The sequence below is a fragment of the Stegostoma tigrinum genome, chromosome 37 (assembly GCF_030684315.1).
Source record: "Stegostoma tigrinum isolate sSteTig4 chromosome 37, sSteTig4.hap1, whole genome shotgun sequence".
Classification (NCBI taxonomy): Eukaryota; Metazoa; Chordata; class Chondrichthyes; order Orectolobiformes; family Stegostomatidae; genus Stegostoma; species Stegostoma tigrinum.
In genome coordinates, this window is record NC_081390.1 from 9,204,108 (window position 1) to 9,218,486 (window position 14,379).

A 14,379-nucleotide genomic window follows, 5' to 3' on the forward strand; every position below is an offset into this window, starting at 1 on the left:
GTTTCTCACACTCTCTTTCAGCAACTCTGTTTCTCGCAATGAGTTTGAGCCTCTCTGTTTCTTGCACTCTGTTTCAGCCCCTCTGTTTCTCAGACCCTGTTTTTGGCACACTGTTTCAGGCCCTCTGTTTCTCGCACTCTGTCTCTCACACTCTGTTTCAGAACTTCTGTTTCTCACATTGTGTTTTAGCCCCTCTGTTTCTCACACTCTTTACTCACACTCTTTTTCAGCCCTTCTTTTTCTCACAATCTGATTCTCACACTCTGTTTCTCACACTGTGTTTCAGCCCTACCGTATCTCGCACTCTGTTTCTCACACTGTGTTTCTGCCCTACTGTATCTCGCACTGTGTTTCTCACACTGTGTTTCAGCCCTACCGTATCTCGCACTCTGTTTCTCACACTGTGTTTCAGCCCTACCGTATCTCGCACTGTGTTTCTCACACTGTGTTTCAGCCCCTCTGTTTCTCGCTCTGCATTTCAGGTCCTCTGTTTCTCACACTGTTTCTCAAACTGTGTTTTAGACCCTCTGTTTCTCACACTCTGTTTCTCACCCTCATGTTCAGCCCCTCTCTTTCTCGCACAGTGCTTGAGCCACTCTGTTTCTCACACTGTGTTTCAGCCCCTCTGTTTCTCACACTGTGTTTCAGCCCCTCTGTTTCTCGCTCTGCATTTCAGGTCCTCTGTTTCTCACACTGTTTATCAAACTGTGTTTTAGACCGTCTGTTTCTCACACTCTGTTTCTCACCCTCATGTTCAGCCCCTCTCTTTCTCGCACAGTGCTTGAGCCACTCTGTTTCTCACACTGTGTTTCAGCCCCTCTGTTTCTCACACTGTGTTTCAGCCCCTCGGACTCTCACATTGTGTTTCAGCCCCTCTGTTTCTCGCACTCTATTTCTCACACTGTGTTTGAGTTACTCTGTTTCTCGAACTCTCTTTCAGCCCCTCTGATTCTCACACTGTGTTTCAGCCCCTCTGTTTCTCACACAGAATGTTTGAGCTCCTCTGTTCCTCACACTCTGATTCTCACACTGTGCTTCAGCCCCTCTGTTTCTCGCACTCTATTTCTCACGCTGTGTTTGAGTTACTCTGTTTCTCGAACTCTCTTTCAGCCCCTCTGTTTCTCGCACTGTGTTTCAGCCCCTCTGTTCTTTGCAATCTGATTCTCACACTGTGTTTTAGCCCCTCTGTTTCTCACACAGAATGTTTGAGCTCCTCTGTTTCTCACACTCTGATTCTCAAACTGTGTTTCAGCCCCTCTGTTTCTCGCACTGTTTCAGACCCTCTGTTTCTCACACTCTGTTTCTCGCACTGCTTTTCAGCCCCTCTGTTTCCCACACAGTGTTTCAGCCCCTCTGTTTCTTGCACTGCTTTTCAGCCCCTCGGTTTCTCACACTGTGTTTCAGCCCTTCTGTATCTCACACTCTGTTTCTCGCAGTGTGTTTCAGCCTCTCTATACCTTACTGTGTTTCAGCCCCTCTGTTTCTTGCACTGCTTTTCAGCCCCTCTGTTTCTCACACGATGTTACACCTCCTCAGATTTTCACACTCTGTTTCAGCCCCTCTGTTTCTTGCACGCTGTTTGTCACAGTGTGTTTCAGCCACTCTCTGCCTCGCACTGCGTTTCAGCCCTTCCGTTTCACGCACTGCGTTTCAGCCCTTCCGTTTCCCACACTCCGGTTCCCACACTCCGCTTCAGCCCCTCTGTTTCACGCACTCTGTTTCTCACACTCTTTTTCTCACACTGTTTTTCAGCCCCTCTGCTTCTCACACTGTGTTTCAGCCCCTCTGTTTCTCATACTGTGTTTCAGTCCCTCTGATTCTCACGCTGTTTCTCAGACCCCGTTTCTCACATACTGTTTCAGCCCCTCTGTTTCTCGCACTCTGTTTCAGCCGCTCTGTTTCTCGCACTCTGTTTCAGCCCCTCTGTTTCTTGCACTCTGGTTCAGCCGCTCTGTATTTTGCACTCTGTTTCAGCCCCTCTGTTTCTCATATGTGTTTCAGCCCCTCTGTTTCTTGTACTCTGTTTCAGCCCCTCTGTTTCTCACACTCTGTTTCAGCCCCTCTGTTTCTTGCACTCTGTTTCAGCCCCTCTGTTTCTCGCACTCTGGTTCAGCCGCTTTGTTTCTTGCACTCTGTCTCAGCCCCTCTGTTTCTCATACTGTGTTTCAGCCCCTCTGTTTCTTGTACTCTGTTTCTCATACTCTGTTTCTCGCACTGTGTTTCAGCCCCTTTTTTTCTGACACTCGCCTTCAGCCCCTCTGTTTTTCACACTCTGTTTCTGTTGAGCTGACAACCGGCAAGTGGTATTTGTGCCACAGAAATGCCAGGCTATGACCAACACCAAGATGAGATAATCTAACTACCACCCATTGGCATTGAATGATGTCACCAACACTGAATCCTCCCCTATCAACATCCTGGGGGTTACCATTGACCAGATACTCAACTGGACTCACCCCATAAACACAGTGGCTACAAGAGCAGTTCACAGACTGGGAATACTGCAGTGAGTAACTCACCTCCTGACTCCTCAATGTCTGTCCACCATCTACAAGGCACAAGTCAGGAGTGTGATGGAATACCCCCCAGTTGCCTGGATGGGTGTAGCCTCAACAACACCCAAGAAGCTTGACACCATCCAGGACAAAGCAGACCTGTTGATCGGCATTATATTCACAAGCATTCACTCCCTCCACCACTAATGCTCAGTAACAGCAGTGTGTATAATCTACAAGACGCACTGCAGAAATTTACCAAAGATCCTCAGACAGCACCTTCCAAACTCACAACCACTTCCATCTAGAGGGACAAGAGCAGCAGCGGATCGGATGCTCTTCTCAGGGTTGGTGAGGACTTGCTGGGCTGAGTAGCCTGTTTCTACACTGTAGGGGTTTTATTTTCCTTAACCAGCTTTTACCTGTCCAATTATATGGCTCAGTATCACATTTCATTTGACGATGTTCCTTTGGAGTTGAGGTGGGGTTGGGAGATGCCAACTTTGACCAAAAAGGTGAGTTAGTAGAAGGATGTTAATTTAAATTGAGGTAGGGGGAAGGTGAAGAGGTGGGGTACAATTCTTATGTTTAATTGGAGGAGGAAGAAGGAGATTGGGATTTACACTTATATGGTCTTTTAGTGTTGCTAAAGAATGTTTAGAGTCTGCTGGGGTAAGGGCACATTGACATTGTTTAAGAGATATCTTATTTCAGCTTCCCCCAAGGCTGCAAGAACAAACAAGATCATATAATATTACACTAATTCTCAAGCCATACTACTGCCACAGAAGCCACAAAGGTAATGATTTAATCAAAGTCACAAAGTCCCAACTTACCTATTTCATGAAATTGAGTGAATAGATACTATTGATCAGTGACGGTGGAAACTGCTGATGCTGGAGAACCTGAGATAACACGGTGTAGAACTGGATGAACACAGCAGGCCAAGCAGCTTCAAAGGAGCAGGAAAGCTGATGTTTCAGGTCTAGCCCCTTCTTCAGAATTTCGAACGTTGATCAGTGTTAGCAGTGATCAGAAGCTAGGTCAACTTGGCATTCACAACTGGTTATAATTGCACAAGCCACTCAATTATCTGTTAACAGCCAAAACATACTCTATGTACATTTCCCAGTGCTGGGCCATTTCCAAAACTCCTTCCCTATGGCTCGTACAAAATAGCAGTGTACATAATGACCTTCAGTAACTTGCTTTCTTAAATGTGCAACAGTTCCTTTCACAATCCTGGTTGAAAAATAATTCATTTTGTTAACAGTCAACAATAGAGAAAATGAAACAATGTAGTTTTTCCAAGATCATACCTTCAGATTTAACTGCTTGTGCAACAAGTACTAGCTCAAAATGAGCTCTAGGATGGTAAGAACGTGAACCGGAACTGTAAAGAACAGGGAGTTCTGAAGGGAATGGGTGCCTTTGGAAAAAGATTATATAATTGGAAAAGTACAGTGGAGCCGAAATTAAACATTATTCTAAATGGTTTAGAGCTTAAAATGGGTGCAACAACCCATTACAATCCTAAAATGTGGAAGCAGGCCATTCAGCCTATTGAGTCCACACTGACCCTGTGAAGAGCATCACACCCAGATTTACCCCATACCCTATCCCTGTAATTCTGTATTTTCACCTAACCTGCACATCCTTCGACACTATTGGCAATTTAGCATGGCCAACCCACCTAACCTGCACATCTTCGAACTGTGCGAAGAAACTGAATACCCAGAGGAAACCCACAGGGACATCTGGAGAATATGCATACTCCACACAGACAGTCGCCTGAGGGGGGATTCAAACCCGAGTCCCTGGCACCGTGAGACAACAGTGCTAACCACTGAGCCACTGGAAAGCTCTAGTTTAATAGAGCAGACACCTGCTCATTATGATTACTACTTGTATAACCACAGAAACTGAACAGGATTTCATCTGCAGGCATAGTCGAGTCCTTTATCTGACAGCCCCAAATACAAATAAAATCAGACAAGTCGAGAGATGGAGAGAAAGAGAGAGATGAAGAATTAACACCACAATGGAGAAAAAAATGGCAGCAGGACCATCTCTCACCACTAGATGGCAGCATGAGGTGCTAATGATACATCCTATTGCCTGCAGACAAAAATACAATATGGGAGCATTTACCTTGGCTCATTTATGATGTTCCTGCTCTCTAACCTCCAGAAATAAGCCAGTTATATTATGCACAGAGTAAGGATAGAAGGAACGTTTGCAAACTGTAATTAAACCTATTCCGGAAGGTTTCATCACATGACTTGTCCCACATCAGCCAATAATTGGCCAACAAAGCCACTTCTTGACTCCCTGCCTTCCCACACCAATGGGAAAGCAGAAAGACTTAATACCCAATTGGATGCTGGTTAATGGTCAACTCCACAACCTCATGCCCCATGTTCAATGGTAAAGAGAAATGACTGAGAAGTTACCCAAGGTTGTTAATAGCTGTAAGGAAGACGGTTATGGTATCTGAAAATCAGTCTGGACATTTCCTCGGGTCTTCCTCAAATTAGCGTCCTAGGCCCAACCACCTCCATCTCTTCATCAACAACCTTCCCTCCATCATGAGGTCAGTCAGGGGTTTGTTCACTTCACTGATAATAGCATAATGTTCAGCACCGCTCATGAATATTTAGGTACTGAAACAGCCCATGACCAAATGTAGCTAGAACTGGACATTTGGGCTGACAAATGGCAAGAAATGTTCATGCTGTGCAAGTACCAGGCAGTGGCCACTTCCACCCAGAGAGAATCTAATTCTCATCCTTTGACATTCAATGGGATAGCCATCACTGAATTAACATCCTGGGAGTTACTATTGACCAGAAGCTCAACTGGACTAGCCATATAAATACAGTGGTTCCAAGAGTGGGTCAGAGGGTGGGAATACTGCAGCAAGTCACTCACCTCCTGACTCCTCAAAGCATGTTCACCATCTACAAGGTACAATTCAGGAAGGTGATGGAATACTCCACACTTGCCTGAATGAGTGCTGTTCCAGCAACACTCAAGAAGCCTTCCACCATCCAGGACAAAGCAGCCCCTACTTGATTGGCACAACATCCACAAACAGCCACTCCCTCCATCACCAATGCTCAGTCACAGCAGTGTGCAACATTTACAAGATGCACTGCAGAAATTCACCACAGCTCCTCAGACTGCACCTTCCAAACCCACAACTCCTTCCAGCTATAAGAATAAGGGCAGCAGATACATGGGAACACCACCACTTGCAAGTGCTCTCCGAGCCACTCACCATCCTGACTAGGAAATATATCGCCGTTCCTTCACTGTCGCTGGGTCAAAATCCTGGAATTGTCTCCCTAATCGCATTGTGGGTCAACCCACAGCAGGAGAACTGCAGCGGTTCACTAAGGCAAATCACCACCCCCTTCTCAAGGGCAAAGAGGGGTGGGCAAGAAATGCTGATCCAGACAGCGATGCTCACATCTGTTCAATTGTAAAACCATCCCAATGGCTTTTCTCAAAGCTTGCAAACCTCAGAGTCCCAGAGATAGATGATTAATTCCTGAAAACTCCAGGCCAGTCCTGGAGGGTTCACAACTCACACTGGGAGGCTTGAGCGAGCCCCAACATAAATCAAAGCTGTCGAGTGTTGGAAGACAGCAGCTACTATATATAAAGTTGTCAATGTAAACTTGATAAATGAGCAATACCAACCTTTTGTTGTAAAACTTGGTGATTTCCTGCCTTATCAACACCTCCCCCTATTTGAAATTTTCTTTTCCTGTGGGATACCTCGAGGATATGCCCAACAGTGGCATCTTTTACAAACTAATAGTTATAGCTGTGAGCCCATTGGAAAGCACCACTGGGACAGACAATATTGGTTCAAAGTATACTTAAGTACTAAAGATCTTTGCCGAGGAATCCTCTTCTTGAATATTATTTAGCTTTCTTTCTCCCTCAATGTAACACGTGTTGTTCTGTTATTTGCTGATATAATTCAACTATGTAATATTTTCGCACTAATATCCATTTTTAAAAAATATAAATTGCCAAGAGAATTCCATTCCTTACCGGTAGACATTGATTGTGGTCTGAGGAAAGATTTCATTTTGGGTTGATTTTCCACCATGTCCAGCGGCAACTTTCTGCTGACAGTCAGCCTAACCACACCTTGTACCCGGCGCAAAGCTTCAACCGTCTCACTGTGTGACAGAGTAAATAAATCTTCCCCATTCACCTGAGACAGAAACAGTGCAACGTTTAGAACCAGGGGGTTCACAAAAACATTTTTGAAAACACACTCACACACACACACACACACAAATACACATGCACACATACACACACACACACACACTTACACACACACAAGACAGACACACACACAGACAGACATACACCCACACACACACACCCACACACACACACACACACACACACACAAGACAGATAAACAGAGATGCACACGCATGCATACACACACACAAACATACACACACCCTTCAATTCTATTATCCTTGTGGATCATTAGCCAATGTTTTGACTTTTTTTCATAGATGTAGAGTTGCATAATTCTTCTTTCTGAGTGGTTCCTCCCAAGTGATGTATCAGTTGCACCATACAAACTCTTTCTTCCCAATATGCTTCCAAGCTGTATTTGCCACAAAACTAAACATGCATCATAATCTGAGGCACAGATTGAGATTGTAATGTGAATGAATTTTCTTTAATACACCATCATTCACATCCAGTCCATGCCCACAGTGTACCATAGACAATATATTCAATAATTCTCAAAGTTAATGGAAACACTAATTTAAAGCAAGTTCCCATAAACAACACAATGACCAGTTAATGTTTCTCATGTTGGTATACTTTAGGGAATGATTATTAGTTAAGACACTGCCCTCATTCAAAAAAGTGCCATGGGAAAAGAAATTCTCATTTTTGTTTTAAATGGGAGAGTGCACTTATTTAAAAATTGTGCCTCCAATTAGTCTCTCTATCGGGGGAAACATTCTTTCAACATCCGTCCTGTCAAGACCCCTCAGAAACTTATGATTCAGTAAGCTGGTCTCTTATTCCGCTAAACACTACTGGATACAAACCCCTTCATCACGGGGTAACCCCTTCAAGGAAACAATTGTGTGAACCCTACTCTGAGCAGTTTCAAATGTGATTTACAAATGAATGTAAAGAGTAAGAAGAAAATTCCTGTGGTAAGTGGGTAGGCTTGGTGGGGCATACAGAGGTAAGGGCTGGCAGGAAACCCAGCTGGAAAGGCCCGGAAGATGAAATGCAGGCAGAAGTTCAAACAAGCCTGATCAAGCGGGGGAGTGCAGGTGTTTTCAGGGTAGAAATAATGGAAGGCATTAGGACAGGGACATCTCATCCTCTTTATCCACTCCTCCAGATCTTGGTTTGCTCAGTCCCCTATTCTTGGTCTCTTTCTTAGGCCTACAAGAAATCCATTTTTGGGATTTATCTGTACTCTTCACATTCTTGGCTGCCTGTCCCCCTCCTGATCCTAAAAAAACTACCTCTTCCAGCTTCGTCCACCCTCCCTTCTCTCAGCCTGTTTTTTCTGCCCACCTGAGTGCATATCGTAGTGACTGTAACTAGGTCTGCCAGTTGGGCCTCAGAGAATATGAGTTCAATGACTGGGGCTGTTAATCTGATACATTCAGGGAGCCTTGGCTGACAGATAAACACAGGAGAGTCAGAGGTTCTGTGCACCCTGAGAGCTGGCTCTGAGGAAGCCAGACCAGTGATATAGTCTTCACACATGTAAATAAAGGGTGACAGAGAAGAATACTGGCCTCTGTGAATTATTTCACATACAGCAGTACAGCACAGGAACAGACCCTTCGGCCTACCATGTTTGTGTCGATCATGATACTATTCTAAACTAATCCCATCTGCTTGTACATTATCCTTCCATTCCCTGCTTGTTTATGTGTCTGTCTAAATACATCTTAACCACAGCAACTGTATCTGCTTCTACCGCCAGTCAGCACATTCCAGGCATGATCATGCGTATAAAACACTAGCCTCGCACATCTCCTTTAAACTTTTCTCCTGTCACCTTGAACCCACTCCCCCAGTATTTGACATTTCTACCATGGGAGAAATACTCTGAGTATCCACTCTATCCATGCCCCTCATCATTTTCTGTATTTCTATCAAGTTACCCCTCAGCACCTCCACTTATAACTAATAGACTCCAGTCCAGGCAACATCCTGGTAGACCTCTTTTGCACCTTATGGTGTGGTAACCAGACATGAACACAATACTCCAAGTGTGGTCTAACTAATGTTTTATACAGCTGCAACATGGCTTGCCAACGTTTACACGCAGTGCCCCAACCTATGAGGAAGTGTGCCATACACCTTCTTTACCACTTTATCCACTTGTATTGCCACTTTCAGGGAGCTTTGGACTTGTATCCCAAGATCCTGCTGTATATCTGGTAGTAACAGCTGTGAGGCAATTGGAAGGCACCACTGAGACAAACACTATGGATATAGAGTATACTACAAAAAATGTTTTGTTTTTAAGTGTATCCTCAGCATCCTGCCAATTTCTGGATACTTTAAACTTGTATTTGACCTCCCAAAATGTATCATCTCACACTTATCCGGATTAAACTCGATCTGTCATTTATCTGCCCAACTTTCCAACTGATCTCTAACCCGCAATAACATTTAACCACCTTCCTCACTATCTACTCCATCAATTTTCAGATCGTCTGCAAACCTATTAATCAGATCACCTACATTTCATCCAAAAGTATTCTGAGTCATTTTTTAAAATATCTGTCCTTTTGTAACTCTGCTCACCTCTGGCTGAAACCCAAAGCTCAGCCAACTACACAATAACATCAGCCACCCCGTTACCTGCTATCTCAGCGTTGGCCTCCAACTGCAGCCATGCCCCTCCAAGCCCTTACAAGAGTTAGCATCTGACCTCCATCCCTTTTGATTTGATTTGATTTAATTTGATTTATTATTATGATATGTACCTAGGTACAGTGAAAAGTTTTGTTTTGCTTGCAGTACAGGCAGGTTATAGCATACAGAGATCATAAGGGTAATAGAACAGAGTGAAGAATATAAAGTTACGGCTGCAAAGAAGGTGCACAAAAAGCAAGATCCAAGTTCGATTTGAAATTTGAGAAGTCCATTTAGCAGTCTAATAATAATGAGGAAGAAGCTGTTCTTGAATCTGTGAGAACATATGTTTAAGCTCTTGTATCTTCTGGCTGATGGAAGAAGTTGGATGAGATTATAACTAGGGTAGGAAGGGCATTTGATTACGTTGGCTGCCTTACCAAGGCAGTGAAAAGTATAGATGGAGTCAATGGATGGAAAGGTGGCTCACATGATAGTCTGGGCTGTGTTCACAACTTTCTGTAGTTTCTTACAGTGCTGGGCAGAGTGGTTGCCATACCAAGCTGTGAATGCATTCAGATAGATTACTTTTGATGGTGCATCTATAAAAGTTGGTGAGAGTCCTTCTGGACATGCTGATTTTCCTTAGCCTCCTGAGGAAGTAGTGTTGTGTCTTCTTGACCATTGCATCAATGTGGGTGGACCAGGACAGATTGTTGATGATCATCACTCCCAGGAATTTGATGCTTTTGACCATCGCCACTTCAGCTCCATTGATGTAGACAGGGTCGTGGCCTTCTCAATTCTTCCTGAAGTCAATGATCAGCTTCTTAGTTTTGCCGATGTTGAGAGAGAGATTTTTATCTTTACCCCACACCACCAAACACTTTGTCTCTGCCCTGTATTCTGTCTCATCATTGTGTGATATTTGGCCTACAAAAGTGGTGTTATTAGCAAACTTGAAGATGGAGTTCAGATGGAATTTAACCACAGAGGCCTGAGTGTACAGGGAGTACAATAGGGAGCTCAGAATGCATCCTTGCCGGGAGCTGGTGTTGAGGATTATTGTGCAGAAAGTGCTGTTGTCTACATTCACTGATTGCAGTTTGTGGGTCAGAGAGGTGAGGATCCAGAATGCAGAGCGGAACCAGAGACCCAGGTCTTGGAGCTTGGAGATTAGTTTGATTGGGATTGCAATGTTCAGTGCAGAGCTGTAGTCAATAACTAGAAGCCTGATGTATGTCTACTTATTATCCAGGCATTCCAGGAATGAGTGTTGGGTTGGGGAGGTGGCATCTGCTGTGGGCCTGTTGCACCAGTAGGCAAATTGCAAGGGGTCAAGGGCAGCTGCGAGGCTACAAATGATATGAGCCATGACTAACCTCTCAAAGTACTTCATAATTAGGGGGGGTCAGGTCCTCCAGGCAGTAGTCACGGAGGCACGTTGTATGTGTTTTCTTTGGTACTGGGACAATGGTGGTCTTGTTGAAGCAGTGGGGACCTCAGATTGTAGTAAGGAAAAGTTAAAGATGTCAGCGAATATTCCTGTCAGCTGGTCTGCCTGGGATCTGAGTGTGCAGCCAGGGACTCCGTCTGGGCTTGATGGTTTCTGCTGATGTCTGCAGCAGTGACTGAGGGAACATGTCCATCTGGGGCTGGTGACACCATTTCACTGATGTTCTATTCGAACTGGATGTAAAAATGCATGAAACGCATTAGGGCGGGATGTATTTTTGCCTGCTGTTCTGTTCTGCTTTGGTTTTGTAGCCCATTATGACGTGTAAGCCTTGCCACATATGGTGGGTGTCTCTGTGGTTTGTTTGGGTCTTTAACTTAGACTGGTGTTGCCTCTCGCCATTTCCAATGGCCTTATGGAGATCGCATTTGGATTTCGAGTAAAGGTCAGGATTGTCTGACTTGAAGGACACATGCCTGGCCTTCAGGGGGCACGGATTTCCCAGTTTATCCAAAGTTTCCACTTTGGTTAGGGTTAGGGTTAGGGAAACATCTGGATTGACTTCTTTGGCACGCAGTCCTCTACACACTTACTAACTAAGTCGAGACAGTGATGATATACTTGTTGGCCGCTAAATTCTTGAATTCGGACGAGTCCATCGATTCCAAACACTCCTGCAGCAGCTCTTCTGCTGCCTCAGGCCACCACTGCACTGCGTTCTATACTGAGTCCTCACATTTCAACTTTTCCTTGTAAGCTGGGAGGAGGAACACAGCCTTGTGATCTGATTTTCCAAAGTGCGAACAGGATATGGAGCCATAGGTATCTTTGATAGTTGTGGAGCAATGGTCAAGGAAGTGGTGGGACAGGAAATGTGCTGATGTTGCTACCTGCTCATGAACATTGCTGTTGAGTAGATCAGGTTGTGACTAAGTTCCAGTTGCAAGGACTGTACAAGGATGTGGTTAATTACTCCAGTCCTTCACTGTTGTTCATTATTTATTGGGAAGTGCTCCACCTCCCAGAGGATCATCACAAAGGAAGAGGCAGAAGATGGTGGTGCAGATATTATTGGCAACGGCAATGAAACTTATGTCTGACTGCAACAGATGATAATAGTATATCAATTCAGCAGGAATACTACAGCAGCTTTAACAGTTTCATTGATTCAGATTTAGATTTAGGTTTTATTGTCATGTGTATTCAAATACAGCGTACAAGATGGCACCATCGTAGGTACAAAGTACACAGGCACAAAATCTTAGTTAGAGAGACCAATGGGGCTGGGCTTGGTGTGTTCAAGGTTCACCTGTCTCAGGAGGAACAGCAAAGGTTAGGGTTAAGGTTGTGGCCAGGATGAGTAGTTGCTCTTCAACAAACAGCAATGGCTGCACTTTAGTTCCTGCAACGATATAGCAGGATGACAGAAACTGGGAAATCCATTGTCTCCAGTGATACGTTGGATTCCTTCTTCGTGATACACATCATGGGTATCTACAGCTACTGGTGTGGTATTGGGCAGTCATAGGTCACCAACCTCAGTGACCACTGTCTGTTTTAGTCAGGGGGTGGGGGTTGCCTGGGAGGGGTAACCTTGCTATGATGCACCATACTACACTGCTTGAACCAAGTGATGAGGTGACACGGGGAGTCCCGATGAAGGGTTCAAACCCAAAACATCGGCCCTCCTGTTCCTCTGTTCAACGTGGCCTGTGTTTCTCCAATTTCACACTGTATTGACACAGGGGCAAGGCTGGGTAGCCCACTCCACCAGGGGGAGAAATAGTTGGATCAATAGTTCCTTTAAGGCAGACACCCACTTGGGAAGGCAGACACGACCTACCCATCTGGTAAACAGCACCTCCTACAGTGCTGTACCGTACCAGGAAAGCCAATCTGGAGCCCATTTCTTCCTCGTTCTTTTAAGGGCCGTGACATCATTGGCAAGGCCAGCATTTGATGCCCATCTCTAATTGCAGCTGGACAGAATGGCTCGCTATGCCGATTTCAGAGGGCAACAACACCCCTGCAGGTCGAGAGTTGAGAGACTAATTCTGGACTGGGTAAGAATGGCTAGATTCGCTTCTCAAAAGGCATTAGTGAACCAGACAGAACCACAATCAGTGGTAGTTTCATAATCCCATATTTATTGACTGATACAACAAGGTGTAGGACTGGATGGACACAGCAGGCCAAGCAGCATCAGAGGAGCAGGAAGGCTGATGTTTTGGACCTAGACCCTTCTTCAGAAATGACTGTCTGAGGTAAGTTCAACCAGTGGTCATGAAGCCTCTGGGTAGGAATTAAAACCACGCCTTTTTGAGCCAGCCAAAAGAGATGCCCCTCTAAACCACAGCTAATACACACACTGATGATAATGCTGTATCCCAGTACCATTTCCTTATGCCCTTGTGAACATGGAGAAGAAAGGAGAGACTCAGAGCTCATTCACTTGGTGCCCATCACACTGCTGCTTGCCAGCTGCCCGCTCCTGGTGCTATGGCTAGAAGGAGTTACTCCAATTTCAAATTACAGGTGCAAGAGGCATCAGAGCAGATGGCTTGGAATAATGAAGATCTAGAGTGTATCGGATCCCGGTGGATTTCGTGCCTTATCAAAGCCTAAGGGTTGAGAAACATGGGGACAACGAGTTCCTGTGTCATAGAGTTAAGCGCCTGAGTTATAGGCCATAGCTTCAGGGACCTGGGCAAACTGGACTCTGCCAGAAAGACCCATTCCCTTCATTGGGTTCCTTAAGGTATACTGATGGTTTTCAGAGTCTCTGTTTCCCAAATCGCTGCCTGACACATTTCCTGGAGGGGGCCCAGTTTTGATGGTTGATGGTTTGCTAGTCAGCCTGTCCTGTGGGAGTTGATCAGGATGGGAGAAGCAGGCCTTTGACAGACTTGAAGACATCTTTGACACCGGGTAGAAACATACTCAGCAGCCTGTGCACGAAGGAGCAAATGACAGAGTATAACGGAGGTTAAGAATGAAAAGACACTGGTCTCCAGCTTGAAGCTAGATTGTCTGCACTCCTAGAAAGTACCTGATCCTCTCCAAAAAACAAGGAGGTTTGCTAGAGATCTCCCCTATGTGTGTCACTACGTGTTTTTGCAGGAGTTGTCAACCAATGAACATGGGAAGGTAATGCATGAGTTAGAGTGTGGAGGCTGAGTGGGAGTAAGCTTGCTCATGATAGAGGAAGCAACTATTAACCCCCATTAGTATGGTGGTAAAGCTCCTGACCACTGCTTATCACCAGGTGGAAATATAGTTGGCCTATTTGAAAAGGTAAAGACTTTAAAAAGTCATAAACGTGCAGCACATATTATATGCTACAGGATGTGGTACAAATTACGAGATGGTCAGCGCTGTGTCATGATGGACAAGCATTGCCAGCCCAAGGAGAAAATGTCAAAGGTTTGATAAACAATCTTTGCGACTTGAAGATTTTCTGGACTGAAAAACGAAAGCAAAGATGCTGGAAAAGCTCACCAGGTCTGGCAGCATCTGTGGAGAAGAAAGCAAACTTAATGTTTC

At 44.9% G+C, this 14,379-nt stretch overlaps 1 protein-coding gene across 2 annotated transcripts in view; it reads right to left on the reverse strand.

Annotated features, from left to right (window-relative positions):
• ptpn20 (protein tyrosine phosphatase non-receptor type 20) overlaps positions 1-14,379 on the reverse strand; it is a 389,207-nt gene that overhangs the window by 64,007 nt on the left and 310,821 nt on the right. For both annotated transcript variants that reach the window (XM_048563379.2, XM_059640399.1), the window contains one exon: positions 6,561-6,726. In XM_048563379.2, the coding sequence (XP_048419336.2) occupies positions 6,561-6,726 (166 nt within the window). The remainder of the gene's footprint in view (positions 1-6,560; positions 6,727-14,379) is intronic.